At 51.0% G+C, this 20908-nt stretch overlaps 1 protein-coding gene and 1 long non-coding RNA gene across 2 annotated transcripts in view; one reads left to right on the top strand and one right to left on the bottom strand.

The window, feature by feature from the left end:
* The window catches only part of Myo15a (myosin XVA), a 55391-nt gene that overhangs the window by 23743 nt on the left and 10740 nt on the right, over positions 1-20908 (top strand). Inside the window, exons 29-59 of the mRNA XM_028776549.1 lie at positions 350-585; positions 2432-2595; positions 2812-2884; positions 3064-3255; positions 3548-3708; positions 3808-3902; positions 4330-4450; positions 4558-4625; positions 4783-4860; positions 5027-5207; positions 5294-5426; positions 5658-5763; positions 5893-5965; positions 6734-6855; positions 7102-7161; positions 7641-7716; positions 8023-8138; positions 8224-8342; positions 9027-9168; positions 9748-9859; positions 9951-10025; positions 10359-10537; positions 10763-10878; positions 11086-11158; positions 11422-11494; positions 11710-11783; positions 11955-12037; positions 15669-15799; positions 17535-17629; positions 17860-17937; positions 18697-18793. Of these exons, the coding sequence (XP_028632382.1) occupies positions 350-585; positions 2432-2595; positions 2812-2884; positions 3064-3255; positions 3548-3708; positions 3808-3902; positions 4330-4450; positions 4558-4625; positions 4783-4860; positions 5027-5207; positions 5294-5426; positions 5658-5763; positions 5893-5965; positions 6734-6855; positions 7102-7161; positions 7641-7716; positions 8023-8138; positions 8224-8342; positions 9027-9168; positions 9748-9859; positions 9951-10025; positions 10359-10537; positions 10763-10878; positions 11086-11158; positions 11422-11494; positions 11710-11783; positions 11955-12037; positions 15669-15799; positions 17535-17629; positions 17860-17937; positions 18697-18793 (3502 nt within the window). The remainder of the gene's footprint in view (positions 1-349; positions 586-2431; positions 2596-2811; positions 2885-3063; positions 3256-3547; positions 3709-3807; positions 3903-4329; positions 4451-4557; positions 4626-4782; positions 4861-5026; positions 5208-5293; positions 5427-5657; positions 5764-5892; positions 5966-6733; positions 6856-7101; positions 7162-7640; positions 7717-8022; positions 8139-8223; positions 8343-9026; positions 9169-9747; positions 9860-9950; positions 10026-10358; positions 10538-10762; positions 10879-11085; positions 11159-11421; positions 11495-11709; positions 11784-11954; positions 12038-15668; positions 15800-17534; positions 17630-17859; positions 17938-18696; positions 18794-20908) is intronic.
* LOC114628634 lies at positions 17850-18749 on the bottom strand. The gene is made up of 3 exons (XR_003712501.1): positions 18680-18749; positions 18457-18561; positions 17850-17916 (listed from the first exon to the last, which is right to left on the bottom strand). It is a non-coding gene; the product is annotated as an uncharacterized LOC114628634 (long non-coding RNA).

The following is a 20908-nucleotide window of genomic DNA, read 5'->3' as shown; positions in this document are numbered from 1 at the left end:
TAGATTGCAGGCTTCCAGGTCCCATTTCAGCAGAGAGCTGGTGGGGGACTCTGGAAGATGCTTCCTGAGAGTGATGTGGTCAGATCTGAATGCTAGAGAACCCTCTGGACCAAGTGGAGGCCAAGGGTACAAGAGGATACTGGCAATGAACGCAAGCCACAGGAGGTTCATGGGCAGGAGAGGAAGCCGTGTGTACTTTGGATCCTCATTTTCCTGTGGGTTCTTTGACATTGACTAGTAGAGTGATATTGAAATATGAGGGACTTTTCAATAGGCAGCAGAACATGACAAGAAAGCGTGTTGAAGGGCAGGCAGAAGCCCACGAGACTCTGTCTGTCCTGTGCCCTAGATCCTGCGTTTCATGGGAGACCCCCACTTGCATGGCACCCAGGAGATGATCCTGGGGAACTACGTTGTGCATCAGGGGCTGGTGGAGCCAGCTCTGAGGGATGAGATCTTAGCCCAGCTGGCCAACCAAGTGTGGCACAATCCCAACGCCTACAATGCCAAGCGTGGCTGGTTGCTGCTGGCTGCCTGCCTAAGCGGCTTCGCACCTTCCTCGCACCTTGACAAGTTCCTCCTCAAGTGAGTGCAGCCCAGCGGGCAATAGGTGGCTCAGTAGGAGCTTGGAGGTCAGGCCAATGGATGCTTTTGTGTTGCCAGAAGACCAGCATGGATAGCAACGAGAACTGCAGTCACTTAACCGAACCCAGAGCCAAAAGGCCAGCAGGCTTTACGGCAGTGGGGAGGAGTTAGGTCAGAATGGATGGAGACTGACAGAACCCAGGGTGGGGCAAAGTAGGAGTGTCGAGAACTAAGAAAAGAGTCAACAGAAGTTAGGAACACGGCTGCGCCCAAAGCAATCTGGATTTAAGTCCCAAGCTGAACTCTGTGACTTTAGGCAAGTTACTTAACCTCTCTAGGCTTTGGCTTCATCTCCTATAAACTGAGGTGATGACAGCAACTACTTGACAGTACATGTTAAGTATCCAGAACAGAGAGGAGCATTTAGCAAGTGTCATGTGGGCATTACCATGATGACAGTCTGTCCCTACTGCTGGCGAAGTGCAGGCGCTGTGAGACAGTGCACCAGCCCAACACATGGCCTAGGGCCAGTACCTGTCTTTTCTCTGCTGAAAGTGGGGGATGGTAACTGGATCCACCTATCAGGATACCAATGAACACCAGATTATGAGGAAGCTCTCCAGGCCAGCATGCAGAAGGTGGACATACCTCAGCCAGTACTGTGTCTGTGGTGACAGCAGGGTAGGGCCACTGACTGACTGCCTTTGTGGGGCCTTCTTAAAAGTAGGACCCTGGTTCCTCTCAGGGCAGAATAGGCAAGGGCATGAGGCGGACCTGCTGGTGTGCACAGCTCACTGGCCCTGAGCTGAGTTGAACCTTCTCAACCATCTCTTACACAGATGGAACTGGGAGGCCATGCAAAGAGCCAGTGGTTACCCAGACTGGGGAGTGAAGGGTTAGGGCGAAGCCCTCCAGAGCCGGTTTCTGGCTCATGATTAGTCATACACCCCATCTGAACATTCTACTCAGTCCTCCCACTTCTGTGCTAGACTGGATATTTCTAGGCTAACCTGCGTGAGGCAAGATATTTATTTGATCACAATAAATAAATCTTTAATCCCGAACAATGAAGGTAAAGTTAGTTTGTAGAAGAAAGCAGCCATGTTTGAAAGTGATGTCTAATTGAGTGGTAGACAGAGTGACGACTCAGAGAAAGATTTGACAGAATAGGATCTGCGTAATCTCATGAGAAGAGAGAGAGAAGGGAAGCTACTTAAGAGAGAGCAGCACGCGCACACACACACACACACACAGGTGGGGGGGCAGTTTTATCAGGACAGTTGTACAGAGACAGGTTAAAGAGAGAACAAACTAGACACAGATAAAGACAGAATGAGCCACAGACTGGGCAGAAGCTAGATTAGAATAGATTGCCAGAGTTAGTACAAGACCAAGCAGAGCAGTTCAAGAGAAGCTTAGAAAAGCCTGTTTGAATCAGTCAGCTCGGAGAGGCGGTTGAGCCAGTACAGCTGAGTTGAACCAGCCAGCTAGAGTTCAGAAAGAACAAGAAAGGGTGAGCTTACTCAGCAGTAAGTCTCAGAGACTGAGAACACTCTAGGCCTATATAAGACTGTATGGAGACTAGAAGCTTCCAGGACTAGGCCTAGGTTAGCACACTGAGACAGTAAGCTTCTGAGACAACTATTACTTCAGGTGAATAAAAGGTAGTTTTATACCTGGGATTTCCTTTTTGAGGCCAGCCTCAGTACACTAGGTTATGAGAGACCTTTAGGGTACTCTATAACCTAGCCCATTTGTGAGTTAGCCTGAGGCTGTTCCACTTCACCTTACAGCTAAGGACTAGCCTGAGCCTCCAGCAGGCTTCAACTCCTGATTCTTCTCCCAGATTTGTGTCTGATTATGGACAGAACGGCTTCCAGGCTGTGTGCCAGCATCGCCTCCTGCAGGCTATGGGCTCAGGGGCTGCCCGGACCTTTCCCCCAACTCAGCTGGAGTGGACTGCCATTCAGGAGAAGGCCAGTATGGCCCTAGATGTGAGCTGCTTCAATGGTACGTAGGCTCATCCCTCAGGCCGCTTCTCTTCTCTTCCTCAAGGAAGAGCAGCAGGAGTCAGCAGCAACCACAGAAGGTTCTGAGGCTAGGGAAGGGCTTGTGCCAGTGTGTCAGTGCAGGGAAGTGGGGGTTGAAATAGGGGATAGGGGCACAGGAGCCAGTGAGGCTGGCCTGAAGATGCCCCAGACTGAGTACAGCAATTGGCTATACCAGGTGACCAGTTCTCCTGTCCGGTGCACGCCTGGAGTACAGGGGAAGCGGTGGCTGGAGACATTCTAAAGCACAGGTTGGCTCCTAGAATGCCCCCACCCAGGACCCTATGACCTGGAAAGGAGGGTGGGGCAGGAGACACCATCCCTGGGAGGACCACTTTGGCCATGCCTAGGGTCTGACTCATACCCCAGGGACTCCAGGCAGTGCCTACCAGTTTCATACTTTATCTCTATTCCTCTGCACACTGACCAGGGGGCTGGCTGATGGTTGGAAGGGCTGGACTGTGGCCATGAAGAATGGAGTCCAGTGGGCAGAGCTGGCTGGACACGACTATGTGTTGGACCTGGTGTCAGACCTGGAACTGCTCAGGGATTTCCCACGACAGAAATCCTACTTTATAGTGGGTGCAGAAGGGCCTTTGGCTGGCAGGGGAGACATCAGAGGGTATGTAGCTACTTGCCCAGACCACCTCCCTGGGCAACTGGCTTTACCCATCAACTGTTGGGAAAAGCTGAGTTCTGAGCTGGGGACTGTTTTATGTTTGGTGGTTTGAGCTAAGCAGACCTCGAGCTCCTGGGCTCAAGCTATCCTACCTCAGCTTCTGGAGCCTAAAGCTGCAAGTTTACACACTATGTCTAGTAATACCTCAGTTGTGGAAGTCACCCAACCCAGGACACAGAAGTTTCAGGGGACCTCTTTGGGGTCAGCTGTCCTGTACCTCCCTGTTCATCCACAGAGTGTTTGGGAACTGCTGGGACTCAGACGAGGACACACCCACAAGGCCCCAGCCCCAGGACCACAGGGCCAAAATGCCTGACTTTGATGGGTACTGCAGCCACAAAGAGGATGGTACAAATGGAGAAACCGAGGCCCGGAGATGGACATTGAACCGCCAAGGTTAATTAGGAATGGCCATTGTACTAGAGGGAAAAGAATCCAGATGGTGTAGACATCCACAGGAAAAGTAAACGTGATCCTTTTGTGCCCCACCAGCAGCTGTGGATAGCACTGGAGAGCCCTCGGTGCCCCCCAGGGAACTGGATGGCTACTTGGACAGTCTCTTCGACCCTGTGCTGGCCTGTGGGGATCCGGTAGGGATGCAGAGGGATGTCTGTGAGTGGCAGGCTCAGTGTGTGTACCAGAGATATATTTCATTTCTTAGAGTAACACTCTGAGCCTTACACAGCCAGGGCTCTGGGGTCTAGCTGGGGACAACCTGGAAACCTTGGGGTCACCTGGCAGCTGAGGATGTCTCTGGCTGCCCTGGAAGGACCCTCAGCTAACTGTCAGGACCCCAGCTGTCACATCTGGCAGAAACAACCCTAATAGAATGGCTTGCTGGATCACCTGTTCCCAAATCTCACAAGACTCCCTTGCCCTAGGAAACCCCAGCACAGACACCGACTCCCACAGTCCATTTCTTGTGGAGGGGGTGGGTTGGGAGCTCGGGCTGGTGTCAGGTGCCTGTTGCCATGGATCCTGGGGATCACAGCAGTGAGTCGGCCACTGCTGCTCCAGGACCTGGAGAAGCCGACAGCCATCGCCTACCGCATGAAAGGTGGGGGCCAGCCAGGTGGAGGTGGTAGCAGTGCTTCTGAAGATACCTCCCGGAGACCTCCAGAACCCAAGCTCAAGCCCAGTCAGTGCCTCCTAAGCATGCTTCTGGGCTAGGGGTGGGCAGTGCACAGGGGAGCTCCTGCTTCCCCAACACCTGTGACCACCTGTGTCCTCTGCCTGGCTCCCCAGTCCCAGGCCTGGATGCCTCCACACTGGCTCTGCAACAAGCCTTCATCCACAGACAGGCTGTGCTACTGGTGAGTGGGGATGGGGCACGGGGTGTGTGTGTGCATGTGTGTGTCCGCATGCATGCATGTGTGTGTGCATATGTGCATGTGTGTTTCTGTGTATGTGTGTATACCGGTGTGTACACAGAAATAGGTCCACCTGGTCACCACGGTTACCTATTCCCAGGCCCGGGAGATGACCCTACAGGCTCTGGCACTCCAGCAGCAGCCTCTGAGTGCAACCTCAAGACCTCAGCTCCCAGAGGTGAGCAGAGCTGCCCAGGATAAACAGGAATATTGTGATAACCCAGGAGTTTACTGTGCCTCTCTCTGAGGGCCAGGAATCCTGTAGTCCACTTTGGGCAGAAATGGGGTGCCTAGGCTTAAGCCAGTATATCCTGGATGGTCACCTCATGACCTGTTCTCCACAGAGACCCCTAGCACCAGAGGCACGGCCGAAGACTGTAGGCACTGGCCCCCCAGCCAAGCCTGTGCTGGTGCGTCCAACTCCACAGTCGTTGGCCTCAGGCTCTGTGGCAAAGGCCTCGAAGATACCTAGTAAGCCCGTGGCTGCCCCAATCCTAGCTCAGGATTGGACTGCTCCAGAATCCAGTAAGTGTCCATACAAGTCCAGGGACTTCCCAGATACGCCACAGAGACTGGGCCTGATGAGCTCACCTGGCCACCCGTCCTCACAGTTTCGGCCTCCCCTGAGCTGGTTCGGTATTCCACTCTCAACTCGGAGCACTTCCCTCAGCCCACACAGCAGATCAGAAGCATCGTCAAGCAGTACAAACAGCCTCCCTGGGCAGGACACCCTGAGGCCCGCAGGTGGGTGCCCTCAGCCCTCAGCTTACCTTCAGCATCAATGTACTGGGCTCATCACCACGCAAGATGGGCCCCTGGGCAACCAGAGGCTCATGCTGACGTGGTCTCTGTTATGCCAGACAGCCTCGGCTTCTCTCTGCTTGTTTGTGTTGGTGTCTAGGGCAAGGGTCCCCATTATGGGGACTGTGGATAAGGGGATACCGCATGTCTAACCTGCCATGGGTCCCCTGCCAGAACGGATGGTGGGAAGGTGTTCAGGAGGCCACCTGACCCCCATGAGGAAGCCTTAATGATTCTGAAGGGACAGAAGACTCAACTGGCAGTAGTGCCTGGCACTCAGGTAAAGAGTGGGTTGGGTACCCCATAGGGATAGAGGCCTCAGAAGCTGGCTGCCCTCTCAGCATGGCCCTGTGCCTCTCCTCCATGGCCTGCTTACTGTCCCCTGAGTGCTCTGTTTGTGGTGGGACAGGTGTCCAGAGAGGCTGTGGCCATGGTGAAGCCGGTGACCAGTGCTCCAAGGCCATGCTTGGGGCCCACACCAGGTGAGGACCACAGGGTGGAACATGCCAGCGGTGTCCAAGGGAGTGAGTGAGCCTGTGAGCACAGTGGGGTGTCTCTGGGGCTGTGTGTGTCTCTGAGTCAAAAGTACACGCTGTGTCATTATAACATCACCCCTTAAATACCTGGTTTCAGGCCAGCCCCACCTTGGCTTCAGCGAATCCTATAGAAGCTCATCAAAACAATACTCTGTTCCTACCTGTTAAAGATGGGGAGACAGAGGCACAGAGATGTTTAATGGCTTCCCAAGGTCACACAGCTTGAAAGTATCAGCCCAGAGATATAAACCATTGTGCTAAAAAAAAAAAGAAGCCCTAATCAGGCAGTGACCCTAAAATATGAGTCCATTCACATCGCATTTCTGACAAAAGCTCCTATAATGAAAACTAACTCTTCACTGTGATCTTGACTGACCATCCTGTATGATCTATTTGCCCAGTCCCATGGCCTTCCCTCTCCCCTCCTTCCTCTTGGCACATTCAGTTCCTGTAACTAACACACCAAACTTGCTTCCACCTCAAGACTTTTGCATGGCTGTCTCCTCCAAGAGGAGGAGTCTTTGGGCACCTGGCTCCTTCTTGTCCATCAGGTGTCAGCTCAAATATCACTTCAGAGAGGTTTGTCCAGCCCACCCGATTATCCTGCTATACTTCCATGACTCCTCCTCTCACCGCCATCAGCCCCTTGTGGTACTGCCTTTCCTGCTGGGTCCCAAGAAACCCCCGTATACTCTCTGTCCCTGCCCACTACAGTGCAGCCTTCAAGGTCGCTGGAGCCTCCGGAGGATCCTGTGCAGACACAGCTGCACCGCCTAGTCAACCCCAACTTCTATGGCTACCAGGACGCCCCCTGGCGGATCTTCCTGCGCAAAGAGGTGCCAGTAGCAGGCCAGAGGATGAGCTAAATAAATGTGGGCAGAGCTAAATAAATATGGGTGGGACTAAATAAATATGGGTGGAGCTAAATATGTGCCGAGCTATCTAGGAGCCAGGCCAGGGGAACCGTGAAGAATGGGAGTGGGGCTGGAGCTAGGGTAGGAATCAGCCAGGGACTGCATCTGGAGGTGAGGACCAATCAAAAGGAGAGGCAACCCATGGATAACTAAGGCCTACCCACACAGGTATTTTACCCTAAGGACAGCTACAGTCACCCCGTGCAGCTAGACCTCCTGTTCCGGCAGGTGAGGCCTTCTTCTTCCCTCTCACCTGTAGGGTCTGTGGGTTTGAGAGCTGCTTTACTGATCCCCTCCCCCACTTCCATAAACAAGGTTAGCAAGGCCACACGTCCATCTAATAAGTCTCAATTCAAAATATGTGCATGCCTGTAACCCCAGCACCCAGAAGATAGAGGAAGAAGCATCAAGAGTTTTGATATAAAGCCCTGTATCAACAAAACAAAACAATACAAAACAGCCTGCATTCAGTAGAGCCCAGAGGTCAAATCCCAGCCTCACTGGACACATGTGGAAACGAAGGTCTGGGAAAGGCAAAAAGGGTTAGGAAGGTGACCATGTGAAGGCTTGGATAAGAAAAGCAGCCCAGTTTACAGATGACCCCAGTGCTGCAGAGCAGGAACGGCTTCCCACCAACCCAGACATAGACCTCAGTGTCTGGCAGGGACACTCATTAGCCAGCTGCTGGGACACACTTCTTCCTACAGATCCTGCATGACACACTCTCTGAGGCTTGCCTGCGCATATCTGAGGATGAGCGGCTGCAGATGAAGGCCCTGTTTGGTACCTTGGGGAAGGGAAGGGATGCTGATGGGCACTCACCCAGACTAGGGGCCAACCCTTGCCTGGAAGAAAGCTAAGGACACACCCAGGCCTCTTGCCTCCCACATGTGCCTGTCCTTATTCAGCCTCTCCAGGCTGCATGCTTGGAGGCCAGCAACATGTAGCATACAGTATGGCCCTTGTATCTACCTGTGGCTTCTACTGGTCAGACAGCTTGTTGTTGACACCAGCCTCTTACCCCTCCCCCACTCAAATGTGAGCTGGCAAGGAGGGAAAAGGGTCTTGAGCAGAACTGGTCTTCCTTAGCCCAGAACCAGCTGGACACACAACGACCTCTGGTAACAGAAAATGTGAAGCAGGCTGTGATCAGCATGGCCCGAGACAGCTGGGAGATCTACTTTTCCCGCCTCTTCCCAGCAATGGTAGGAGTCCCTGATCACCCTTTCCTGCCTGCCCAGAGCAGCTGGGGATAGTGATGGAAGGCCTCACCAGGCTTACACTTCCTAGGGCAGTGTTGGCACTGGTGTGCAGCTCCTAGCTGTATCCCACACTGGCATCAAGCTCCTGAAGATGGTCAAAGGCAGCAGGGAGGCCAGCAGACGGCTTCGGGTCCTATGTGCATACAGGTGATTGGCAGGCAGGTGGGAGTGGGCTGTCTGGATATAGGCACAGATTAGTATCCACAGCTCACTGTGCTCCTCTGAGCTGCTATTAAGCACCTGTGATGCACTGGCTATGCCAAACCTGTAATTTAAAGTCTATGTTAGAGATTAGGAAAGTGAGGCACAAAGAGAGAAGTTGATGGTCTCTGGTCACATAGGCAAGAAGTGGTCAAGCTGGGAGCCACTACTCTGCTTCTGAAGCCACTTGCCAGCCCAGCCTGCAGAGCTCACTGTACAGAGGGGTAACTGCTGAGATCAAAAAGTCCCCAGGCATCTAGGGGAGGAGATGTCCCTGGCCCTGAGACCCTGCTGAGTGCTCAGACTCTCTAGTGGAGTCCCTTTGTCCCTTTCAATGTGTGGCCAGGAAAGAGCTTTTATCACTGGTCAGACAAAAGCTCCTTGCTCTGAAGGATAAAATGGAGAAAACTGGGCTAACAGATGAGACAAAGATATTATGTGGGCATAGTCTGGTTTTGAGGTTGGACTGTGGGGCTGGAATATGTATGGTACAAGGGTTTTAAGAGATACGTAGAACCCACAGATGGATCAGATCAGGGAAACAGGAACAGAAAATGCCTGTGGAGGGGGACCAGGGAGCATCTTCTTGGCCATAAGGTCCTGGCCTTCTGCCACCTTCTCTCCCTCCAGCTTTGCAGACATCCTGTTTGTAACCATGCCATCTCAGAACATGCTAGAGTTCAACCTGACCAACGAGAAGGTCATCCTCTTCTCGGCCCGGGCTCGGCAAGTCAAGACCCTAGTAGACACCTTCATTCTGGAACTGAAGAAGGTTGGGATTCCTCACAAGTGTTGCCTGCCACTGCAGTACAGACAGACCGTAGCCTCTCTGCCCAGTGTGTGAATACACTATGACATGTGCACACCACAGAACATATCCACAGACCTCTACGCCAGTGAGCTGTGTCTTCCCTCTGCCAAGTTTTCTGCTTTCCCAGCATCTTCACGCCTCCCTCAGCAGTGTGGAATGTGTCTCCTCTAAGCCCCCACGCAATTGACTCCTTAGAACTGCATTACTTGCTTTCTGAACCTTCTTCTCTGTTCACCCCTTCACCTGGGCAGGACATGACCCAGGCCCAGCACCCAGCCCAGGGGGAGACAGCAGAAGGCTTAGGGAGGGATCAATGCCTAAGGCACAAGAGTGTGCTCAGGAACCTCAGGCCTGTGGAGCTCTATCGGTGTAAAGCCTTACCCTCTGCCCATCTAGAAGACACTTGTCACTTCCCCCTGCCCACCTAGGGAATGTCCCTTCTCTGGTGGCTTGGGAGAATGGAGGGAGCAGTAGAAAGGCTGAAGCTCCTGGAATGAAGGCAGTCAGTACACAGCACTCTCTATTCCTGGTGTTTCCCAGGATTCTGATTATGTGGTGGCAGTGAGGAACTTCCTGTCTGAAGACCCTGAGCTGCTATCCTTCCACAAGGGTGACATCATCCACCTGCAGAGCCTGGAACCACCCAGAGTGGGTCAGTTCCATGGCTGGGTGGAAGAGCGCAAAAGAAGGGAGGCTGGGAGAAGGGCTTCCCTGGCATATGCTGATGCAAGCTCCTGCCACAGGCTACAGCGCGGGTTGTGTAGTCCGAAAGAAACTGGTGTACCTGGAGGAGCTGCGGCGGAGAGGCCCTGACTTTGGTGAGTACTTGCACATACTCCGAACCTGGAGCGCCACACTGCAGACACATGATAAGAATTTATTGGTACCTCCTTGGTTTCCTATGGTGATCTGACAGTGTGAGCCAACAGCTCTTCAACCCAACCTCTGCCTGCACATGTGGCTGAGATGTGTCTCCAAGCCTGTAGCCTGTTGTTCTTGGCATTCATTCCCAGTACCACAAAACAAACAAACAACAAAAACAAAAAAAGACAAAAACAGTACTAGGAATAGGCCAAGGGGGCGCCAAAACCTCCTTAAAGGACCCGCTCTGTCCCAAGATAAGACCTCGTTTTTCCTCTACACGTTCCTAGGCTGGCGGTTCGGGGCTGTCCACGGGCGCGTAGGACGCTTTCCTTCAGAGCTCGTGCAGCCCGCCGCTGCACCAGACTTCTTGCAGCTCCCAGCGGAGCCGGGGCGGGGCCGGGCTGCCGCGGTGGCCGCCGCCGTGGCCTCTGCAGCAGCCGCACGAGAGGTGGGACGCCGGAGAGAGGTGAGGGGCAAGGCGGAAACTCCAGGGGCGGGGCCAGACGTGGATGCAGCCAATCCCATGCAAGGGACTGGCCTAGAGGGCGGGGCCTGACTTAGAAGCGGAGTCTTTGCAAGTGGTGAGTGAGGCTCGAAGAGTCTAGATACTTGGCCGGTCCGGAGGTCAGCTTTCACAGGACGGTCGAGGTAGGGGTGGCGATGGACCTTGGCAACTGCACCTATCCCACAGGGTCCCCCAGTCAGGGCGCGTTCAGCTGACAGCGGAGAGGACTCCGTGACGCTCCCACCGAGCACTATGCTCGAATTTGCCCAGAAGTATTTCCGAGACCCTCGGAGGCGTCCCCGGTGGGTAGTGATCCGTCTTCCTCTTTCCCCTTCTTTGTCTTGAACTCGGTCAGGCTGTTGGCCACCAGCTCGCTTCTGCAGGGTGGATCAGGAGGCCCCTTAGTCTCAGACTCTGGGTGTCTTCCTGTCGGGAAACTGACTGTAAGGGGCAGAGATGTGGCCAAAGGCGGGGATGCAAGACTGGGTAGCGGCGCCCATTTGTTGCAGGGATGGCCTCAAGCTGAAGTCTAAGGAGGATCGGGAATCCAAAACTCTGGAGGACATCCTTTGCTTCACTAAGGTGCATGTTCTGTGCCTCAGTTTCCTCATCTGTAAAGTGGTGTTGCAGAAACCTTTCTATCCCCTAGAGCAAATACTTGTCCCCATTGAAAGCCTCTGGCTCTCAGGTCTGGAGCCAGGCTTCCTTGCAGCACAGTCAGTGGCTGTCCCTATTTTGTGATGTGGGCTCTCCAGGCAGCTGTAATTCAGTCTGAAAGCATATTGCAGACCTTCTTCTGTTTTGTTCCCACTCCGTTATGATACAACCCTTTGGTCTCCTCACAGGTCCCGATCCAGGAATCCCTCATTGAACTCAGTGACAGCAATCTCAACAAGATGGCAGTTGACATGTTTGTAGGTGTGTGGGATACAAATACTGTGTAACCTGTGTTTGTTACCTCTCTTCTCTGGTTCTCAGAGTTGTCTCTTTCCCAAACCCGAGGCCCTTTGAAGAGAATGGAAGCCTCTAGCTGTCTCAGCACCAGACTCCCAGAGAAGGAATGGAATTTGGGGGGCCCTTGGGATGGGCAGCCTGGGCATGGTGGGCCTGAGCAGAATGGGTCTTTCCTACAGCTGTGATGAGATTCATGGGAGATGCCCCGCTGAAGAGCCAGAGTGAACTGGATGTACTCTGCACCCTCCTGAAGGTCAGTCCTGAAGCATTGCCTCATGCTTCCTTCTTGCTCTGTGCCTTGGTTTCCCCAGTTGTCAGTTACAGTGCAGTGGGAAACCTTTTATGTTGCCCAGAGAGGAATGAACATATTCTCTGAGAACGTCCAGACCTGGCACAGCAGGTGACTGGGCCTGCCTTTTTTTAGCTTTGTGGAGATCATGAGGTCATGAGAGATGAATGCTACTGCCAGATTGTGAAGCAGATCACCGACAACACCAGCTCTAAGCAGTGAGTCGCCTAAGCCTCCCAGACCACTGTGCCCACACTCCCCCATCTCAGAGCTTCTCCCGCCTCAGCTTTGCTCCACTCCCCCTTTTCCCTGCTTTATGTTTTGGGAGTTCCTTGGTCTAGAGCATGCCATTTCTCCTCTTTCTTCCTCGTCTATGAAAAAGACAACCCCGTTTCATTGCCAGAAATCTTCATTTTCAATCCCTAGGTGTGTGGGATGCAATAACCTGTTCTTGGTTCCATGCAACAGAAACCCAACTCAGGGTGGTTTGAGCCAAAGAACCTATTAGTTCAAGCACCCGAAAGTCAGTCAGGGTGTGCTTTCAGGCACAGTTGAGTCTAGGTGCCACTAGAAAGCAACCTTTCAAGGACTGGGAGATGGCTGAGAGATTAAGAGTACTTACTGCTCTCTCAGAGGAACTGAGTTCAGTTCCCAGCACCCATGCCAGGCAGGTCACAAATGCCTGTGACTCCAGCTCCAGGGGATCCAACTCTATCTTCTGGCCTCTACAGGTACCTACTGCCCTCATGTGCACATACCCACACACAGACAGGCAGGCACGCACGCATGCGCAAGCGCACACACCCCCCCCCCCCCACATCATCATCATCATCAACAATGACTCTTCAGAAGGGCGACAGGCTTCCTCCATTCTCAACTTCTAGGTTGGTAACATTCCCATGCAGTCTCTCACAGTTAGCAAAGTGACAACTTTAAGAAACATTTCTTCAGCTCAGGAATCATAAGAAAAGCAATAGTGACTCAGTTTGCTGCAGAAATTCTCAAGTCCAAGAAGGTGGACTTGGAGGAGTAGGGTCTGGCCTCCCTGTGGCTGTTCCTACTAAGACACCTCTTTTCTGCTTTCACCGTTACAACACTATTGGGCCGCTGAGGGTGGGCGGCTGAGCATAAGAACTCCTGTAACACTTTTCCAAGTCCTGGCCAGAAGAACACATATTTTTGTCAGTCATTCAAACGAGTTGACCCTGGATAGGAGAGGATCAGACAGTCCATAAAGCTCCCAGAATTTCCTGGGACTTTCCTAATCTAACACTCCAGTTGCTGTTTACTGATATTTGGTAAAGCAGAGAAATGAGAATTTGAACTTCAATTTGGACTTTCAAGAAAGTTTCACCCTTCCAAATCCGACTTGGAATAAAGAACACATCATAGGGGTTGGAGAGTTGGTTCAGCGGTTGTGGACACCAGCTGCTCTTCTACAGGTCCTGGGTTCTATTCTCAGCAACTACATGATGGCCCACAATCATCTGTTATGGGATCTGATGCCCTCTTCTGGCATGGAGATGTAACTGCAGATAGTATACTCAAAATCTAAAAAACAAAACAAGAAAAACAAAAAAACCCCACATTGTACTTAGTGGTAGGGTACTAGTGGTGAGGATACATGTGTGGAAGTTGAGGGAAATGGATGAGAGGTTCTCCCTTCTACCATGTGGGTCTCCAGATTGAACTCAGGTCACCCAGCTTGGTGGCAAATGCCTTTACCCTATGAGCTGTCTCTCCAGTCTCTGAAGGGCAACTTCTGACAAAAGAACCTGAGAAAAACCTGGATGTAGTGGCCTGCCTGTAATCCCAGAACTCAGGAGGCAGAAGTTGGAGGGACAGAAGTCAAAGGTCATCCTTAGCTATATACTGAGTTCAAGGCCAGCCTGGGCTACATGAGACCGACCCTGTCTCAAAACAAAGTGGGAGCGGGGATTGGTGAGATGGCTCAGCTGGTAAAGGTGCTTGCCTCCCGGCCTGGCAACCTGAGTTCAGTCCCCTGAACCTGTGTGATAGAAGAGAGAACTGACTCCTGAAGTTGTCCTCCGGCCTCCGTGTGTGTACAAATGCATGTGTACATGTACGTAAGTAAATATAAAGAAAATTTAAACAAAAACGAAAGAGCTTGTACAGTATTTCTGAGATGCTGAAATGCTGAGGACAGACAACGGGCTGCAGTTATACCTGGCCTCGTTTTGTTGTTGTTGGGTTTTTTTGGTTTTTGTTTTGTTTTGTTTTGTTTTTGTTTTGTTTTGTTTTTTTTTGGTTTTTCGAGACAAGGTTTCTCTGTGTAGCCCTGGCTGTCCTGGAACTCACTCTGTAGACCAGGCTAGCCTCGAACTCTTGAACTCAGAAATCCGCCTGCCTCTGCCTCCCAAGTGCTGGGATTAAAGGCGTGCACCACCACCACCCGGCCCTGGCCTCATTTTATACTCCTTAACTGATTAAAGTTCCCCATAAAGGGTTTGATTGGCACAAACTCCTTGACATTTGTCATTCACCATGTCCTTGAATGAGGGATCAGATAGGAAGAACTAGGACAGATCTCATTCCCACAATGAGGGACAGTTAATGTCAAAGCACCAGAGAGTTAAAATAAAGTCACACTGGGCATAGTGGCACTTGCTGTAAGCTCTTCAGAAGCTTAAGTAGAAGTTTGATGTCAGTCTGGCCTTTATAGGCTCGGCCTCTCTCTCTTTCTCTCTCTCTCTCTCTCTCTCTCTCTCTCTCTCTCTCTCTCTCTCTCTCTCTCTCTCGTGTGTGTGTGTGTGTGTGTGTGCACACTCACCTGTGCATGCAAATGTGGAGACCAGAAGTTGACTTTGGGTAATTTCCTCTATTGTTCTTTCTTCCTTTCCCCTTCTTTTTTCCTTCCTTCCTTCCTTCCTTCCTTCCTTCCTTCCTTCCTTCCTTTCTTCTTTCCTTCCTTCCTTCCTTCCCCCAGATAGTGGCCAGGGTTAGGATTCCTGGAGCAGGGATTACCCTGGGAGGGAATTCATTTCGTCATGGCTGGGAGTGAAGGTCCAGAAGTGAAGTTTGGGGCAGAGGTGGGCAAGTACTCAGAATTCTGGGGTAAGGCTCTGGACTGGGGGTGCAGGCACATGCTGCCATGCCCAGCTTTACCTCAGGGCTGAGGATCCAAACTCAGGCTCTCTTGCTTGAGGAGCAAGCTCTCTATCCACCTTGTCACCTTCCCAGCCTGAAATACGGTCCTTGTGGGGCGAGCAAGATGGCTGAGATTGAAGAGCTTGCTTTGCAGGCAGGCCTGACAACTTGAGTTCAATTCCCAGAACCCATGTAAAAATGGGAAGAGAAAACAAACTTCATAAATGTGTCCTATGACCCCCCACATACTCCCCATGGCATACCCATACCTATACATGCAAATCACACACAAACAAATTTTAAAAAGAAAGAAAAAAATTTTTTTTTAAAATTATTTACCTTTGTTATATGTGCATTGGTGTTTTGCCTGCATGTATGTCTATGTGAGGGTATCAGATCTTGGAGTTACCGGCAGTTTTGAGCTGCTATGTGAGTGCTGGGATTTGAACCCGGGTCCTCTGGAAGAACAGTCAGTGCCCTTAACTGCTGAGCCATCTCTCCAGCTCCTGAGAAAAAAAAAAAGATTCTTATATACATTGAATAATATTTTTCAGTATTTTCAATGCTTTTCAAAAATGAAAGAAGCTCCCAACTCCTCAGCTGGCACCATGCTCGTACATTTTTGAACCAACCACAAGGGCTCAGGATACAACAATTAGAGTTGGCTGAACTCTGATTGACCAGTCTTAGATCCTGTGTCCACCTCTATGCCACCTGTGATGTGACCCCTGTGTGTTACAGGGACAGCTGTCAGCGAGGCTGGAGGCTGCTATACATCATGGCTGCCTACTACAGTTGCTCGGAGGTCTTCTACCCATACCTCATTCGCTTCCTCCAACATGTGAGCTGGACTCCAGGTCTGCCCTTCCAAGGTGAGGGGCTGTGAGTGGGGACTCTCACACAGGGACAGGGCATGCAGCCATGGGCTGGGAAAACCAGAAAGCCTGGTAGTTGGCTGGTGTCCAGTAACTGATATACAATGACTCTACAAGCATTCATGGAGATCCCAAGGGGATTGGTGAGGAGGCTCCTCTGACCTCATGTGGGTGTGGCCAGGGAAGGCTTCCTGGAGCAAGAATTGTCCTGGGCAGTGTTTGCACAGAAAGAATTTCCAGATGGACTTTGTAGGAGTCAAGGCTCAGAAGTGGAAATGCATGACAGGAAGGAGAAATGAAGGAGGTAGAGCAAGAACCCAGAACGCAAAGCAGGGCACTGCTTCTACTGGTGCAGGGTCTTCAGTGGCCAGCAGTTGGTGGCAGAGTCTCAGCTTTACCTTTACAATATGGACAAAGGGGCTTCCAGCTTTGTTTCCATGGCAACTCTAAGAAAGAGCCCAGACATAGTGGTTCACATCTGTAATCCCAGCACTCAGGACACTGAGGCAGGAAAATGAGGAGTTCCAGGCCAGCATGGGATACCTAGTGTCATTTCTTTTGTTACCATAAAACGCCATGACCAAAAGCAACTATGGGGAGAAAAGGGTCTGTTTTCATCTTATAACTTACAGTCCATCAGGAAGGGAAGTCAGAGCAGGAACTCCAGGTAGGAACTTGGAGGCAGAAGCTGAAGCAGTACCTTGGAGAAGCAGTGCTTACTGGCTTACACTTAGGCTCACTCTCAGCTACCTTTCTTTTTTCTTTTCTTTCGAGACGGGGTTTCTCTGTGTAGCCCTGGTTGTCCTGGAACTAACTCTGTAGACCAGGCTGGCCTTGAACTCAGAGATCCACCTGCCTCTGCCTCTGGAGTGCTGGGATTAAAGGAGCCACAACACTCAGCCTTCATCTACCTTTCTTTTACCTCCCAGGGCCACTTGCCCAGGGACACAACTAACTACAGTGGGCCAGGCCTTCCCACACCAATCATTGCTCAAGAAAATGCCCCATAGACATGTCAACAGGCCAGTCTGGCAGGGCACTTCCTCCACTGAGGTTTCCTACTTCTGGTGTTTCTAGTTTGTGTCAAGTTGACGAAAAAAAAAATGATTACATGTACTAAGACCCTAGTTCCAAATAATAGAAGGGCCAGGGCCCTCTAATCAGTTATAGAGATGGCAGCCATAGAGAACACAGGGGAGTCCCTCCCCCTCAATCTTCCTCTGATTGTCAACTATCACAGATAACTAGGGAAGGGCTCGAGGTGGGAGATGACTACAGTGTGTGCCCTGGAATTCCTGACTCCACCCCTGGAGAGGAGAGAGTACTGCGTAGCTTAGGTGCATGGAGCATTGATGGTGGGGGTCTCTGCCCTGTGCTGTTCGGTGAGGCAGGTCACTCGGTCTGCAGTCCCAGTTGACAGGGACTGGGCACCATCATGCCATCCATTGAGCCATTTGAGGGTGAGTAACATAAGCAACAGCTAAGGAGCATAGGTATCTCTAGGTCCATACAAAGCCAAGGGCAAATCAGATTACAACCCCACAAGATGTAGGTTTGGGTCCTGCTGGAGGTCATAATCTTGGCGAATGACTGCCCCTTGCTGAGTTCACTTTTCTCAGTTAGCAGAAAGGGAATGAGACCTATTCCTTGTAGGGAGCACGTGGCTGAGGTAAGTGGAACCTTCTCCTCCATGGCCAACCTTGAGCAAGGTCTCTGCTCTCTGCCTCTGCAGGGATTGCCAAGGCCTGTGAACAGAACCTACAGAAGACCTTGCGTTTTGGAGGCCGTCTGGAGTTCCCCAGCAGTATGGAGCTTCGAGCTATGTTGGTGAGCCTACGGCAGGGCTGGGGACCAGTGGGGGGCTGGGGGGGAGAGGGTGTCAAGATGAGTGGGAGACACAAGCTCTGCCTAGAATCCCTGGCTTGATGCACGTACACCGCATGGTGTATTAAGATAGTTCCTGTCAATCATCCTGCATCAACATGCCTCTGGATTAGGGGACTCCCATGAGGGCAGGAGGGTCAGGTCTTCATCTTTCTCCTGCTTACCTACTCCAGGCAGGCCGCAGTTCCAAGAGGCAGCTCTTTCTTCTTCCAGGAGGCCTTGAACGCCATCTGAAAATCAAAACATGCACAGTAAGTGAGGGTGTCTCAGCAAGTTTGTGCTAAAGGTAGGGATACCAGGCTCTGGGTCAGGTCGGGTGAGCATCGGTGATCCAGCGGCTCCTGCACAGCCTCAGGAGACACAACTTACAGTTAGTTGCTTCGCTACTACAGTGGGTTCAGCGTCTGCAGATTTAACCAGCTGTCACACTGGGACAGTAAAGATTCTTTTCTTACCTTTCTCTAAACAATATTGTATGACATATGTTCACACAGCATTTTGCTATGTTTGCTATTATCAGTTAAGAGTTGATTGAAGCCGGGCAGTGGTGGCACATGACTTTAATCCCAGCACTTGGGAGGCAGAGGCAGGTGGACTTCTGAGTTCGAGGCCATCCTGGTCTACAGAGTGAGTTCCAGGACAGCCAGAGCTACACAGAGAAACCCTGTCTCGAAAAGCCAAAAAAAAAAAAAAATTGTTGATTGAAAATCTAGGAAGGATATGTGTGGGTCACATGCAAATAACTATAAAATTTTAAGTAATCTACTTACTCATCTTGGAAGTTTGGTGTCTTCAGGATATCTGCAATAGGTCCCTTATAGATACTGAATGTGGAACAGCAAACTGAGACTTCAAGAGGCTAAGTGTCACATAGTCTAGAGTCACACAAAGAATATGAAAAGACAAATCAGGAGCCAGTTCCAAGAGCTGTATTCTGTAGGCTGAGCCACAGAGTCCTATGCATCTTGGTTAGTGGCTAAGGCCCACCTTTACCTCTCTGGCCTTCCCAGGTGGCCCTGGATGTCATAGAGGGGCTCTGTACTGAGATGGCCCTGACACGCCCTGAAGCCTTCGATGAATATGTCATTTTTGTTGTCACCAACCGAGGTGAGTAGGACTGAACGTTCTAGACTCCTTCATGACTCAGCATCACCTTTGCCCGTGGGAGCCTCTCTGCTCTGCCCTGACAGCCAGGCCAAAGGTTACTTTCTCTGAAGCCTGCACCCTCCATGAGAGAGGACCTCTGCACTAATGAGCTCTCTCCCCAAGCCTTTCATTTCTCCCACTTTATTATGTTCTGGACAAGACTGTCTCGCCTTCCAAACTGGGGTTTGAGGAGGACAGAACCTCTGAATCCTGCTCTGGCCCCTCAGGCCCCTCAGGGCCTCCTCAGTCAGAGAAGCTGTTCTCTAGGTACTTACATTTTAGGAACGTTTCATCCATACAATCAGACACTTGAAATCCCACATAGGAACGTTGATTCCAGTCCTCAAAGCCCTCACAGGAGCATGGGATCCCTCTCAATGTCCTGTGGGCCCTTCTCCTAAAGGCCCCTAGGTACACAGGGACCTTCTCACACGCCCCAAAACCCCTCCTTTCTTTTTTTTTTAAAGATTTATTTATTTATTTATTTATTTATTTATTTATTTATTTATTTTTAAAGATTTATTTATTTATTTTATTATGAGCACACTGTAGCTGTCTTCGGACACACCAGAAGAGGGCATCCAATCTCACTATGGGTGGTTGTGAGCCACCATGTGGTTGCTGGGATTTGAACTCAGGACCTCTGGAAGAGCAGTCAGTGCTCTTAACCACTGAGCCATCTCTCCAGCCCCCCAAAACCCCTCCAATTTGCATCATGCCCACTCTAGGCTAGTCTTGCCTTCCACCAGCTGGTAATCACAACCATCTCCAGTCATCCTTCATGAGCGCTTCAGAACTTCCTACCCCAGGTCCAGCCAGGGGAGAGGGGGATGGGCATGGCAGGTAGCAGTATGGCTGGAACAGTAGACATGTATTGAGCATATAGTAGGCATGAGTCAAAGTAAAAGCCTGTGGTTGATCTGTTCATTTTTGTTTGGGGCTATGCTGGGAATCAAACCTAGGGTCTTGTGGATCATAGGCAAGCCATCTATGACTGAGAAATGCCCCCACCCCAGGCCCTAATCCTATAAAATCTTTTAACTCTCAGAACAACTCAATACAGTAGACTCTTTGCTATTTACAGTTGGGGAAATTAAGGCCCAGAGAAGCTGTATTAGTTTTCTGGTGATTGCTATAGCACACCAGAAGCCAAGTGACTTATCATAACATAGATGGATTGTCTTACACTTCTGAGAATCAGAGACTAGAATAGGAACATAGCCAAGCCTGCTTTCTTCTGGACGCTTTAGGAGAGGATCTGTATTCATCCTTTCTCAGCTTCTCCAAGCTGCCCACACTGCTTGGCTTGGGTCTCCCCTGCCCCTGAAACTAAGAGTGTGATTTTCAGATGTCTTTCTCCTACCCCAACCTCAACGCTGCCCCTACATCTCACTTGAGCCTCTTGCCTCTCTTAGCATTTTTAGTGCCTCCACTTGGCCTGAAATCTAAGACTGTTAGTCATATCTGCAAAGGTCCTTTTGCCATAAGGTGACATAGTCACAAGTTCCAGGCATTAGGATGTTGCTATCTCTAGAGACTGTCCTCAGACACCGTGACTTGCTCAAGGTTGCACAATGGAGGTCAGAACTCAGGCAATCTGGCCTCAGGATTCTGGACTCTCATCATCATGCCAAGTAACCCTCCATAGTACAGTTCTATTGAAGAGGCAGGACAGTGTTAGGGTTTTGTTGCTATGAAGAGACTCCATGACCAAGACAACTCTTATAAAAGAAAGGATGTAATTGGAGCTAGCTTACAATCTCAGAGGCTTAGTCCATGATCATCATGGTAGGAAGCTTCACAGCATCCAGGCAGACAGACATAGTGCTGGAGAAGGAGTTGAGAGTTCTACATTTTGATCCTCAGGCAGCAGAAGGAGACTGTGTTCCACACTGGGCAGAGCTTGAGCATAGGAGACCTTAAATCCCTCCCCCACAGTGACACACTTCCTCCAACAAGGCCACACCTACTCCAACAAGGAAGGCCTCACTTCCTAATAGTGTCATTCCCCATGCATGGGCCAAGCATTCAAACACGAGTCTATGGGAGCCATTCCTATTCAAACCACCACAGACA

Source organism: Grammomys surdaster, unplaced genomic scaffold (genome assembly GCF_004785775.1).
Source record: "Grammomys surdaster isolate TR1022 unplaced genomic scaffold, NIH_TR_1.0 270, whole genome shotgun sequence".
Taxonomy (NCBI): Eukaryota; Metazoa; Chordata; class Mammalia; order Rodentia; family Muridae; genus Grammomys; species Grammomys surdaster.
Note: the sequence above shows the minus strand (reverse complement) of the source record. Positions and strands in the feature narration are given on the sequence as shown.